The following is a 14,290-nucleotide window of genomic DNA, read 5'->3' on the forward strand; positions in this document are numbered from 1 at the left end:
CCTTGCGGGTCCACCCTGACCCTACAACAAGCAAACGTGTTCCTTTGCAAATCTGAACCTGTTTAGGAGATTCCGGATAATTCTGGGGCCTTGCACAGGCGCTGCAGATGCGAGTGCCCACCTGAGAACTCGAGCCCCAGATCCCGGCCCAGGTGTCTCCTGTCCCTCTGCAAAGGACAGCAGGACGGCTGGCCGTAGGACTGCCCGCGGTTTCCCGGACGGGAGAAATGCCTGACCTGGGACTTGGGCAACCCGAGCAGCAGAAAAACCGCCGCTGTTTCACTGCACCCACTCGCAACTGCAGCCGCGTGGGCAAACCTCCAGGCAAAGAGCTCCACAAATCGGGTTCTCCCAGGCCAAGCTCCAGCTCTGCCGGGAGGGCCCCCCGGCCCGGGACACCATCCTGGGCAGGGGGAGATGAAGCCTCAGGGCCCCGGGCCGCCCGGTTGAGGGACTGGGAGGGGTCCAGGTGTTGGGAAAAGAAGGGGGGCGCCCCCGCGGGGGACTTCCACGGTGGGAAGCAGGCGCGGCGAGAGTGGTCGGGCGCAGTGTCGCTCAGGTACAAGGCCCGGGGCTCGAGGGGTCCGGCGCACACTCCCCACCTCGGCCGGCACCTACCTGAGCATCCGGTCCACCTCTGCCCGTTGCTCCACCGCCTCCTCGGTGTTGAGCGCTTGCAGCTCCTTGAGGATGGGAGGTGTGTCATAGTCGTCCCCGTCTTCCGAGCCCTCGTCCCCGGACAAGCGGCCCTTGGCGTGGCCGTTCGTGAGAGTATGGAAGACCGGCTTGGTGTCGGCTTCGGCCCCGCTCCCGGGGGACAAGGGCAGCGTCTCCAGCTTCACCCCGAAACTCGGGGATGGCAGCAACTCTTCCAAGGCCTGGACCAACACCTCCTTGGTGACCCCGGAGCTCAGCAGGGCGCTCAGAAGTTCTTGCTGGAGCGACGTGAGCTTGGACACCATTTTCCAAGGACAGAAAAAGAAGAGGGTGTGTGGGTGCGAGAGAAGAGGGTGGTGGGGAGTTTCACAAGCGGACCCCAAGTCCAGGAAGCCCCCCACCCTTCAGCCTCCAGACACCTGTTACTCCCTGGGGTCCCGGAGTCTCCTCCGAGAAGTCAGAAAACTTCTAACTGGCCATGATCGCCACCATTAGGCCATATAAGATATGCAAATCAGCGGGGAGGGCCTGGCTTTCGGCAAGATGCAAATGATCGCGGGGAGGGGGGAAATCGAGAGAGGGAGAGTTTGAGGGACAGACGTGGCGAGCGGGAGACCCGGGCCGGAGCGGGGCTTGCCAGGGCCCATTGTGCTCACGCCAGGGGCTGCAGGCCTTCTTGTAGTGCTTCTGTGCATCAGCCAAACTTTAGCTGACCTTTGGACTTACTGAGCAAGTAGCTTGCAGCCTAGTGTGGAAGCCCCGGGGCTTTTCCACCGGCCGCAGGTCCGGCTCCGGTCTGGAGAGAAGATGAAACGGCGCTTCGGGGCTCAGGTGAGAGCTGGAGGACCTTGGGGTGTTCTTGGAACACGGCGACGGAGGAGGAGCGGAGAGCAGAGGCCCTGCGAGGCGGCGTCCCGGCCGACGCGGGTGGCGGGCCGGGGGAGCCGGGCCGGGGGAGCCGGGCGGGCGCACATGCCGACCGCCTGGGAAGCGGCGCCGAAACCTGGCGGAAGAGGGGGTGTTAGGCGGGGCGAGTGCGGACTGCAGAGACCCCGTTTAGTTCCACTCGGGCTGTTACCACTCTGCAGACCCCCAGCCCTGCCAACCAGCTCCGGCGGTTTGGATTTGCAGAAACCTCGCGTCCGAGCGAAGGCGAGCGGGAAGGAGGCGCAGGCCGATGCATGGCCCGGGGGTGAGCAGCCGAAGTTGAGCTCCGCCGGCACCTGGGCCGCCCCGGCGGCGAGCTGAGCCAAGCCGCGGGGTAGCTGGACTCCTGGGCCATGCTCTGCAGTTTAAACCCGAAATATCGAAACGCCTCCGCTTTCCCGGCAAAACTACGATTTCGGGACCTCCTTTCTAGCAGTGAAAGCGAGGCTTGGCCTGTGTGCACCTGGAGGAACAGTCGCAGCCGCGTGTCCCACCCCGACCCTCTGACTTTCGGTTTATTCGCAGCCCCAGGACCCCAGCGGTCCCCGGAGCCTGGGACCGCACTCGGCAGACGCGAGGTCCCAGCGGCAGCGGCGGGAGGCGGCATCCACGAAGCCGCGGAGGGAAAGGAGCGTTTTTCCACCCCGGCAGGGGCCAGGAAGGAGGCTGGGAGCCTTGCGGCGCTATTGGAGCTTCAACCTGCGTCTCGCTGAGGCGTGGAGAGGGCAGGAAAGGGTCCCGAGGGCACCCCATCCTGGCCTGCAGGAGAAAGAGGGAAACGGGCTTGCTTTTTTTTTTTTAATTTTTATCCACGGGTCACAAAAGCCATAGCTCCTGCAGCCCAGGACACCCCTTCCCCCCCCCCCCCCAAGCCTCAGTTTCACCTGTAAAATATTGATACCTATAGTGCAGGAGAAGGGGGATTGTATGCACTGAATGAGACCATCTGTGAAACCCTTTAGTTTAATAATAGCGTTCACACTTTGCAGTCTGGGGAGGTAGGAAGCCAATTTCCAGTGGTAAAATCTAACCCCCTGGAGGTTTAGGATTCTCAAAATCAGGCAGATCCAGCGCTGGGGTTGGAGGGACTCGGAGATTGGGGACAAAAATTCAGAAACCACAGGGAATTTGCGAAGGTGCTTCTAAGCAAATTCTTCTACCTTTCCCACCTTTAACAGATAAGTGGGAGGAAGTTGGGATTAGTTTCGGGAAGAGAGGAGGAGGAAGGGTCAACAGCTCTCAATCTGCCTGATTCAGAGTCAGATCTAGGTGTACGAGGGCTGGTCCTCCTGGTGTGCCCGATGCGGTCGGGCTGCTAAGGAGGGAGGCAGCCTCTCAACACAGAACCTGCCACAGACGCCTGGCCCACAGGTGCAAGGAGCCGAAAGGAAGGAAGGTGGTTGTGTGCATGGAATCCTGGGGAACGTTTGCACTCTCCAGTCTCTCCCTAAGAAAAGGGTAATAAGTTCATGGAGATGAGGTTTCTTCATTTCACCTTACTGTCTTCTAGTTTGTTGTGACATATGGCAGGTCCTTGCCCCTCACAATTCAGCGCACCGGGAAAACACTCTCCGCCTACCCGGCTCGCCTCAACCAGGAAAATGAAGTGCTGAGAGGCAATGTCCCAGAGAGCAATCTCTTTTTCTCTGTCTCTTGCTTGCTGTCATGATAGAAGAAGTCAAGTGTAATGAAGGTCAGTTTCTGTGTTTAGCTGGGAAAACCCATTAGAAAGCCACTTCCTTTTTAACAACAGAGCTTTGATTGTAGTTCCAACTGCTGTTGCCCAGTCTGACTCTCAGGCTTCCTTCTCTCAACTTTCAGGTGGCGGCTAACCCGTTTCTCCCCATCCCAAGCAAATTATGTGAACATACAGGAAGTTTAACAAAGTTTAGGGAAACTTCCTATGAATATCCAGGTAGTCTTGCAGGTGATCTGTTTATATCCAGCAACTTCCTGTAACCCCCCCACCTGGATCTACCTTGTATACTCCTCCTAGTGCAATCCGAGTGCTCACCAGGTAACTGCCACTGTAGATCTGTGAACAGACCCAACACCTGCACCTTCGCATGGAAATTTAAAAAGAAAAGTGTAAGCACCCCAGCAGACAGTGCTTCAGGGTGTGAGTCAGAAATGCTAACTAAATGAATTGACTCATAAAGCCCTTTGGTTAAACTTACCTTAAGCAGAGGAGACAAGAGTACAGTGAAAATACTCTCTGTTTATACTTCATATAAGATAAGGTGGTGATGATACAGCAGGACTATTTTAAAGATGGGAAAATAAAACATTTTAAGGGGGTGGCTTGGAGCAAGTGAGTAGAAAGGCTGAGACTGGGGCTTAGGATTGCCTGAACAGGGCTTTAGGATGAGAGAGATCTCCAGCTTTTACTGCTGTGGCAGATGGGAAGTTGAAAGGGGGGAGTCTATGAAGGTTCAGAGCAGAGAAGAGAGGGTAGATGTGGAATCAAACAGACCTAAGTTTGGGCCTCAGATCTGCCTAACCGCTCTGCAGCGAAGTGGGCATTTTACATAGTCTTTCTCACCCTCAGTTTCCTTAGGTGGGAAATGGTAACATTCATCTGTGTTTCTGTGAAGGTTAAATGAGTTAGTAACTGCAGGCTCCTGGAGTGTGACAGGCTCAAAGGTTTAGTAAGAAGACACACATAGCACATTGTGAAAACACAACAGGAAGTGAGGCAGCTGATAGATTTGGGCTCTTTGATGCCCAGCCTTTTTTTTTTTTTAAGAGTCGCTGAATTTAAAGAGACCATATTAGTTTCTCCTACTCAAACAATGAATCTGCAGTTCAAATCCCAAGATTTTTTTATGGGAGATGCAGTCCCTGATGTGAGATAATTTAAAATCAGCTGGCTTATCACTCGATGAAGGCTATCCAAGCACCACCTTGGAATTCTCACAGACTGGCAAATGTGGTTCCCGGAGCCTCTCCTCTCTTGCAACTTTGCAGGATAAGTGATATTCATTCTTTTTTTGCTCTTGTGCCCACAGTCTTTCTCCTACTTTCCATGGTAACCCTGCTTTGCTTACAGCAAGGAGAGCCTGTCACCTCCATCCACGGCTACTCCAGGCGCTGAGACTTTCTCATTGATTCCGGACAGGCTCTAGAAGGCCTCAAAATGAAATCATCCCTAGAGTTAAACGTAAATGCTGCCCTGTCCTGGTCTGAAGGAGATTGGGGGCCTTATTGTTAGAGAGCAGTGCCAGCCTGGAGATCATTCTAGATGATAGCATTAGTAGCCTAAAGTTCTAGCTCTGGATATAATGTGTTGGGGGGCGGGGGTGGGGGGCATGACTCCACCTTCCCAAAGGTTTCTGTGAGCACTTCCTCTGGGTCTCTCATCCTGCATTTGAAAAATGGCCAGTTGTTCTGGATGAGTATTTAAGTTCCCAGGCTTTTTCTTTAAAACTTATCTTTTTATTTTTTTAAATTACAATTGACACACATTATCATATTAGTTTCAAGTGTACACCCCAGTGATTAGACATTACATAACTTACTAAATGATCATCCTAATAAATTTCACTTCCCTAAATTTTCTATGACTCAAAATTCCTCAATAGTCCTAAACTGCCAGCATGTGCATTTCTAGGCCTTTGGGCCAATCTTCCAAGAAGCTCGGGCTAGACCTCTGTGTAGCTCTGCACATGGGACTTTTCACATTAAAAAAAAAATACACCACAAACAGTAAGCTCCACGAGCGGGAACCATTTCATGTCTTCCTCTGCAATGCCTAGAGAAAAGCCTGAAACATAGCAGTTGCTCAATAAAATACTTGTTGAATAAATGCCTAAAGGATTATTTCTGGTTGATTTTTGTTTCCTTAGTTGTACTTCTCAATTTTCCAAGTTGTCAGCAATGAAGTTGTCAAATATCTTTCCCAGACACAGAAAGGTATATACTGTGCAATTTCATTTACATGAAATTAACAAGCAGGAAAAATTAACCCAAGTGATAGAAGTTAAAATCAACCTTCCCTCTGGGTAGTCATAGGGATGGGTCCTGAGAGGGCTTTTTGGTGTGCTGGGGAAGTCCTATATCTTGATTGGGATGGTGGGTACCTCATCAGGCTACACATTTAGGATTTGTGCATGTTGCTGTACGTTGTAGCTTAGTAGAGAGTAAATTGAATAATTCCAAAGTGTAAAATATAAAGAGTGGATGGAAGCCACGTTCTCCCTCCCTCCCAACTGTTATTGCTGATGTGTGACCGCCCCCCCCCCCCCGATTCTTTTTCATTCTGCATGCACAGCTTATCACTATGAAAATCTACAGACCCATATATTCCAGGGGCAGGCAAACTTTTTCTACAAAGTGCCAGATAGCAACTTAGTCTAGGCTTTATGTGCCACACAGTCTTTTTCACAAGTACGTAACTCTGCTGTTATAGACAATACAAAAATGAAAACCTGTGGGTGTATTTCAATAAAACTCTATAAAAACAAATGGTTGGTTGGATTTGGCCCGCAGGCTCCCCAGCTTGTCAACTGTTGGATACAGCACCTATGTAGGTAGAAACAAATCTGAAAGGGACCCGAGGGGCATCTCACTTCGCCCCTTCCTTCATCGTTGGGATGAGGAAGCAGATTCAAGGAGGAGAAACGGCTTTCCGAAGAGATACAGCATAGAGCACTAGGAAAATCCTAGCTTTGGAGTCAAATAGACTCCCTGCTTTCTGGGAGGGGTATGTGTGTGGAGCAGGGGGTGGCTTTGGGCAAGTTACTTAATTTCTTGGAGTCTTTATATGATCGCCATATGTAAATGGTGATAATGATGGAATTCATACCCCATAGGGTTATTGGAAGAATTAAATTAGATAACACAGAAAAACACCCTGTAGGGGGGCTGGCACAAGAAGGATTTGGTGACACAAGTGCTCGGGGGGCTCCCTGTCTCCATTCATCTGCCCTCCCTTCTAAACGCACAGCTTCTGGAGCAAGTCCACCGACAAACAGCACCAAGTGTCTACCGTGTGGGAAGCCTTTTGCAGGGAGCAGTGAGGCGGTAACAAATGGATATCGGAATTTCTCAAATCCCATCAACCCCATCGTTCAGCTTCCTTTCTGGAAATCCCTTCCAGTTCTCCGCTTTCATTTCCCCATCAGATCTTTGCCAGGGAAACTCTTCAGGGCGGAGGAAATTTCCCTCATCTTGATTCAATAATCTACATCCTTCTGCTGGGCCATTTTTAGAAATAGGGTGTTCCCAGTCGTTTGTAACAGATTAAATTAAAAACTAGTGAACTAGTAGGATATTAAACTAATAAATACTACACCCAGCAAAGAAGGCCTTTTCTCCAGAGCAATAAGCTAGTCCTCTTCCTTCTCCTACTCCCATAACAGTGAGGCTGGCAGTGGGCCCTGCACATAGCAGGTGGACCATAAATGTTTATTGAATAAAGGATATAAGCAAGGCTGTGGTGTTTAGAAGAAAAAAAAAAGCAATGTCTTTTACTAAAATTTCTTGAAATCTGTTTTCAGGTTAATATTCAAAGAAGTGTTAATGAGATGCCCTTGCTATACCGCCTCCCTTTTTCTCCTCGCCAACCTGTGAGGTAGACAGTATCATCCCCTCTTTAATGGTGGGGAATGGAGGCTCCAAGGAGATAAGGCTTGGCCCAGGGGCCCACAAACAGTTAAGAAATGGAACCTTGGACCTGAAGCACAGATTGTGTAATCCTAAGTGTCTCCCTTCTGGCTCTTTCCCATCTTCCAAGCCCTCTACTCACTTGAACAGAGGGGGAGCTCCTAGAAACGGCCTGAACAGTCTCAGCACAGAGAGCAGTCTTGGGGTTGCGTGTGCGTGAGAGGGAGACCAAAGTCTTTCCTGTCTACGGAGATCCCTGCCGCGTAAAGGCCTGCGATGTTTGCTCAGAGTTTTATGGTGTGCAAAGATCTCTCTCCTTCTGTTTGATTCTCAAAATAGTCCTGCAAAGAAGACAAGGCAGGCATTAGTACTCACGTTTCATGGGTGAAGAAACTGAGGCTCAGAGAAGAAAAACGACCCCCTGAAGGTGGGTCACCATCTATTTACCCAAGTCATGTGAATTTGGACTCCACTGTTTTCTCTACGGCGCCGTGTTTGTGTAATGACAAGATTAGCACGAGGTGTGTGTAGCCCAGGAGCACATGCAAGACCTGGGAATAAGACATGATAAGGGACCCCCGTCTCTGCTCCCGATGCCATGAGTCTGTGATGGAAAAGCTGAAAGGGTGTCAGCAAAGGCACTAGGTCCAATCTGAGTCAGGAACTGCTACCCACTTGGTGTTACCCTGTGTAATAAGTCTCCTCTCCGCCCACCCTAGTTCTGGGTTGTAGAGCAGGACCAGGGTGGACCCTGCCCCTGCTCCACCTGCCTGCATCTGCTCAGAAATGCTGTCCAGAACATGCACCTTAGGCATGTTGCACCAAGGTGACCCCTGGGCTTCATGCTAAGGGATAATATCCTTTAATGCTGTGGTAGCTAGACAAAGACCCTGCTTCCAGGCCTGGGGGTAGAGAGCAATCGGGGTGCTGAGTCAGCACAGCAAACATTCACTGAGCACCCACTATGTGCTGGGCACTGCAGGAGGTATCCAGCACTGCTGGAATGAACAAGTTTCAATTTCTGCTCTAAAGGAGTTGGTTATATAGAGGGAGAGACAGATATGCTTCTATTGCTAGGTGGAGTGGCACAGGCTTTACAGTAAGCACTGCGCTGCTTGCTCCACAGAAAGCATCTCATTTACTCTTTGTAACAGTCCCATGAGACAGGATCATTATTTCTACTTCTGGTTTTCTCAACTGATGCTCAGAGAGCTTGCAGTGCAGAAAGCCTGTTGTGGCTCATACAGAGTTGAGATTCAAAAGCAGCTCTGTCTGACTCCAAACATTTTCTGTACAAGCCCAGAGGCACTTGGTCCGCGTGTGGCTTGGAGTCAGGCTCCCGTAGTTTTGAAATCTGCCTCTGCCGCTTGCTAGGTATGACCTTGGGCAAGTTGCTGCTCTAAACCTCAGTGTCTTCAGCTCTAAAAAGGAAAATAGTGTAAAATTTGGAAGGGAAGATAATATATGTAAACAACTGGCACAATAATGAATAGAAATAAATGTTAATAATAATACGAGCAACAGCAAAGTTCTGTGGGGGCTCAGAGCCCTTAAAGTATAAGTAGGATTTTGACAACAAAACGCCAGAGAGCATTTCAGGCAGGAAGATCAGCTGAGCAAAGCTTAAAGGTCAAACCAAATTCCACAACTTCCCCCCAAACTTGCTTTAACATTTCATGAGCTGCAGGAAGCTTCCTGATTACTTCTATCCCTTCTAATAACCTCCACCCCACCCCCATCCCTGTAACCCTCCTGGATCGGCGGAGGGCTCACTCCTTCAGGAAGTCCCCACCTAACCCCAGGTCGGGTTCAGTGGTTCTCAACTGAGAGTAATTTGGGCCCCTAGGGGAGATTTGGCCACACATGGCAGGGCTAGCTTCTTGGGCGTTCTTGGGGTTTAATGCTCTTAGTCAATCCTGAAATGCTTGATAAATTTGCCTTTGAATTTTTGTTTTGTAAGTGAAGCCTGATGGGACAAAGGGGCATAGCCCAGGGGCTTGGAGCCTCAGCTCACCTCCTCCCTGACTTTCTGGGATGCAGTTTTGGCTCCAGAGCCCTCACAACTCAGTGTCCCTGACCCTGCCAGGCCTCTCTCTCCCCACTGCCACCTGACAACCATTGCTGCCCTCTGTGCCCTCACAGGGCCTGACTGTCGGCACCGGGAGACTGGGGTCAGGTGTTTTGCTCTGTTGTGTCTCAGCGCGGGGCATGGCTTTGGCCATCGGACCCCAGGTGGCAGTGCCATGGAGCATCAGACAAGCCTCTATAGGAGCTTTTCACCCATCATCTTTGCAATGCCCTTGGGGGTGGCCTCTCTGCTATGGGTTGGAGCAGCAGCTGTGGGAAGGGTAGATGCCTGGCTTGACTTCCATGCCCTTGGCTGGGGCACAACGCACAGGTCCAATGGCTGGTCAGAGGAGGAAACTGGCAGCTTCTGGGCTGAGTGCACCTGTGCACACCGAGTCACAGAGTGGGGTCCTCAGTCACCTAGGAGGGTTTGTCCTGCTAGCGCCCCCATTTCCCAGGGAATAGGACATTAAGTAGCAAATAGAAAACAGGGAGAGTGAGAGTAAGAACAAGAGCAAGGCGGGTGGGGTAGGGGGTGGGAAGAGGAAGAGAATAGACCACTGAGAAAACGAAATCTTTATATTTTAGTTTCTTTTTTTTAAAGATTTTATTTATTTATTTTCAGAGAGAGGAGAAAGGAGGGTGAAAGAGAGGGAGAGAAACATCCATCGGTTGCTTCTCACACACCCCACCTGGGGACCTGGCCCAAGGCCCAGGCATGTGACCTGACTGGGAATCAAACCAGCAACCCTTTGGTTCTCAGGCCGTCACTCAGTCCTCTGTGCTACACCAGCCAGAGCTGTGTTTTAGTTTCTTTAATGATACTTTCCCCCTGCATTTTGAACAAGGGGTCTCACATTTTCATCTTATAGTGGGCTCCACACTTACATAGTTGGTCTTAATGTCTAGGGAGTCTTTTTACTGGCGTGGCTAAGGGGTTGCTGCAGCATCCAGTAGGCTGAGGCCAGAGATGCTGCTAAACAGCCTACAATACACAGGACAGGCTTCAAAACAAAGGCAGATCTGGTCCAAAGTGTCAACACTGCCAACACTGAAAAAACCATGGGTTCTTTGCTCCTTCTTTTTGCTTCTGGCATCCTCTGTGCTTATTTCTGTTCTAGCTCTTTGTTCATGTTGTCTAAATGACTTCCCACCTATCTACTCTGGAAGCTCCTCAGAGGCAAGTTTGCATTTTTATTAACCTCTGTGTCTCCAGGACCTAAGGCACGTAGTAGGTCCTCAACATTCCTTGACGGGCCTGACCTGCAGAGCTAACAACTTACCTTATCAAACACTAACCTGCTATTTTGTACTATGTGTTGGGCACATGATGTCATTCTTAGCTATTCTAAGACACTACGTGACTCCATGTTTTATCTTCTCAAAGTGGACTGTGAATACCTGAGGCACAGGGGTAAACCTTCCGTGTTGTCAGCGGTGTTTAGAACAGCGCGCGGCCTGCAGCAGGCACTCCGTAAGCATCTGCTTCCTCACTTCAGCGTCATGCTGATTCACCTCTCTGGGTGTCCAAGTCACAGAATACATGCATATTCGTTCAACAGACATCTATTTAAGCATTTACTAAATGTGAAATGCTGGGGATTTAAAGACAATTTTTACCCTGAAGGAGTTCAGTGTGGCTAGGGAGCCAAAGAGTGTTTGAACTCGCATAATTAAGCACCACAGTTGCTATGCAATTAGCCTTCAGGAGATTAAGGATAAAAAAGAGGAGAAATGATCCCATGACCCCATTTCTAACGAACTCCCCTTAAGCCACGTTTGGTGTCACTTAGCCGTACTTTGTTTGCTCATCAAGCACCTTTCTGTGTCAGGCGCTGTTCTGCGTACTGAGGACAGAGCCGGGGTAAAAACAGAAGGCCCTGTCCTCTCAGAGCTTTCGCTGCAGCGAGGAGGCGGAGGCAACAACAAAACCGAGGAATGAGCAGGTGCATGATGTGTCAGGTGACCCGTGCTATGGGGAAAAACCAAGGGCAGCGGGGACAGAAAAAGGGAGTGTGGGAGACCCCGTTGTGAGTAAGGGGTCTTCCCGGGAAAGACTTTTCAAATGAGTGAGAGACAGCCAAAAATCAGACTCCATAAAGTTTCTCTGTAGGGCAGCCCTTCTTGGGGTGTCAAGCCTGAGCCCTCCTCACTGATTAGGGCCTACAGTGCACCCCGAGATCCCCTGGGAGTGCAGTCAAAGGCACTGACTGTAAATAGCAATGAGTTTAATAACTTGTTATTCAGTGTTTAAGGGGCTTTTCTTTAAAGCAGAAATTGGTAAATGTTTTTTCCGATTGCTCCTCTCAGTTAAAAAAAAAAGTTTGGGCAACTCAATTCTATTATTTGTATTACTTGATTAACTTACTATATATGCTACAGTTCTAATATTTTATGCTTGTTATAAAGCAAACACAACACAAATGGCCGTGAAGTTAATATAAATATAAAAATAAGAGTTAATGTTTTCAGCCTATACCCACAATGTGTCACCTTGTACACTATACCCTGGGACCCCTGTTTGAATGCATAAAAGCACTGTCTCATTTTGTTTTATAATAAGTGAAAACCTGACTAGAGGTCACTAGGTATCTGCCTCTCAGGAATTTTTGAAAATTTAGAATAAAGAGGAAGTTGATTGAAAGTGTAGAATGAGAGAAAGGAAAAAAGGAAGAAAAGAAAAAGGGGATGGTGAAAAAAAGGATAAGATTAATAATATTTTCAAAGGAAAAAATAAAAGGAGGGAAAGAAGTGAGGAAAAAGAGAAGAAAAGAAAGAAGAAAGAAAGAAAGAGAAAGAAAGAAAAAGAAAGGAGAGAGAGAGAGAAGGAAGGAAGGAAGGAGGAAAAAGAAAGAGAAGGAGGGAAGGTGAAAAACAAAGAATAGAAGGAAACTGTTGCCAAGATGCCCCTGGTTAGAGGTGGCGAGGATTCTCTCCATCCCCCTTTGCCCGGACTTCACGGTGTTGTAAGAATGTCTGTCACAGTCTGTAGGCTGGACCTTGGCCTCTTTGCACACACTCAGAATCAGTGGCTAATGAAGTGGATATTGTTTTCTGGTCCATGTCTCTTCCCTATGGCAAGTTCCCCTTTGTGGCCCCCACTTAGCAGTGGTGTCAGGAGTGAAGTAAAGGCTGACATTTTCCCATCACTGTCCCGCACACCTCATTAACTTCCCCTTGCAGCTGGAGATGACCGTTGCGGACTAGAAAAGCCGACAGGTTCTTCAGAGAGCCGGGGAATGCACCATTTCCCAGAAGTTTCTGACCTAGGAGTGTCCTCCTGTAGGACATGGGAGACGAGCTTCAGGTTTATACAGCCAAGAGAAGAAAGTCATGTCTGAGGCTCTCAGAGAACCTGGAACACTTTTTTTTTCTTTTTAGAGACTTGCTTTAAAAATAAAGGAAGGAGACAAGGTGCTCAGTGAGTACAAAAACACTACACAAAATGACAAAAGGTGAAAATTCAAGGACTGTTTATCAAGTGAAATGTTCTCATTTCAAATTTGCCCTAGCCCTGGGCCAGGAGGTGTGCAACATTTGTGGAATGAATGAATAAATGAATGGTGGATTTTCACAATCATTTGATGATAGAAGGTGGGTAGTGCCTCACGTAACTGAGGACACTAAGGCTTAAGAAGTCAGGTGTCCCAGGTCATGCGGGAAGCAGGTGGCAAAGTCCTGTGCTCCACTGTCACTGGGCTACTGCTTTCGTGCAGCCCTTTTGTTACTGTTGGGAAGGTCTGTCACTTGCCTAGATGCTCTGGTGAAGCCATTCCTTTAATTCCTGTATACTGAATGCCTACGAGAGGACAGGCATGGCATGGGGCACAGGGTGGGGGGAGTGTGAGGCCACGAAGCCTGCCCCTGCCCCCAGGAACCGCACTGCCCGACAAGTGCTCCTGGAGCCTGTGACACCCACACTGCCCCTTAAGCCCCTTGTTTTCACTATTGTCTTCCGTGTCTCGTTATGAAGTACTTTTCTAATCTATTTGAGCATTCACTTAAAAGAGACTTTTACTTTTAAATTATAAAACTAAAAAACATCACCAAATGATCCATCAGTTCCAGTTCTGGGTACACACCCAGAAGAACTGAAAGCAGGGTCTCACAGTGACATCTGTGCACCCGTGTCCGTGGCGGCCTCATCCACAGCAGCCAAAAGGCAGAAGCAACCCAAGTGTCCATCAGTGGATGAATGCAAGCAAGATTATGCTGTATGCAGACAATGGAATATTATTCGGCCTTAAAAAAGGAAGGAGATTCTGACACATGTTATAACATGGGCGAAACTTGAGGACATTATGCTCAGTGAGTGAAATAAGCCAGTCATCCAAAGACAAATACTGTATGATTCCATTCATATGGGTTACTGAGAACAGTCAACTTCACAGAGACAGAAAGTATGAGAACGAGGGTGGCTGGGGGGAGAGGAAGTGGGGAAGTGGGAGTTATTGTTTAATAGACGCAGAGTTTCGGTTTTGCGAGATGAAAAAGTTCTGAAGAAGATGGTGGTGGCTACACCACAGTGTGACTGTGCTTAGTACCATTGAACGGTATGAAAACTGGTTCAGATGCTAAATGTTTTATTTGTTTTACCACAATTGAAAAAACTTAATAGACATAAAAAATTCAGTTATATGAAGCATGAAGTAAAAACAGTCCCTCTTTTCACCTGTATACGACCTGATTCCCAGCCCTCAGCTCCCTCTCTTTCTCCAACAAATTGCTCGTGTTTGTCTGTTTCCTTCATGTATGCACACACAGGGGTGTCTGTGTGTGTGTGTGTGTTTATTCTTTTAAAAACCAAACCAGGACCCCTGACCCCTGATTCCTTCTTAATCATTTTCTACTCCTTGGCAGCTGAGAGGAGCATTTAAACGCATGGGCAGTGAGGACTGATTGCTGGGGATGAATTTCCATCCCAACCCTCAATGACTGTGACCGTGAGCTAGTGACTTAACCTCTCTAAAGCTCAGCTTCCTCCCCTGGAAATGGGTACACTGCTATTGCTGGGACTTCATGTAAAGAAGAGTGG

At 48.9% G+C, this 14,290-nt stretch overlaps 1 protein-coding gene across 5 annotated transcripts in view; it reads right to left on the reverse strand.

Moving 5' to 3' along the window:
- Window positions 1-1,115, reverse strand: part of HNF1B (HNF1 homeobox B) — a 52,306-nt gene extending 51,191 nt beyond the window's left edge. For 3 of the 5 annotated variants that reach the window (XM_028520233.2, XM_036033647.1, XM_028520232.2), the window contains exon 1: window positions 619-1,115. In XM_028520233.2, the coding sequence (XP_028376034.1) occupies window positions 619-962 (344 nt within the window). In that variant the 5' untranslated portion in view covers window positions 963-1,115. The remainder of the gene's footprint in view (window positions 1-618) is intronic. The other 2 variants (XM_036033645.1, XM_028520234.2) reach the window with 2 other exon arrangements.
- Window positions 1,116-14,290: the final 13,175 nt, after the last annotated feature.

Source organism: Phyllostomus discolor, chromosome 8 (genome assembly GCF_004126475.2).
Source record: "Phyllostomus discolor isolate MPI-MPIP mPhyDis1 chromosome 8, mPhyDis1.pri.v3, whole genome shotgun sequence".
NCBI classification, from domain to species: Eukaryota; Metazoa; Chordata; class Mammalia; order Chiroptera; family Phyllostomidae; genus Phyllostomus; species Phyllostomus discolor.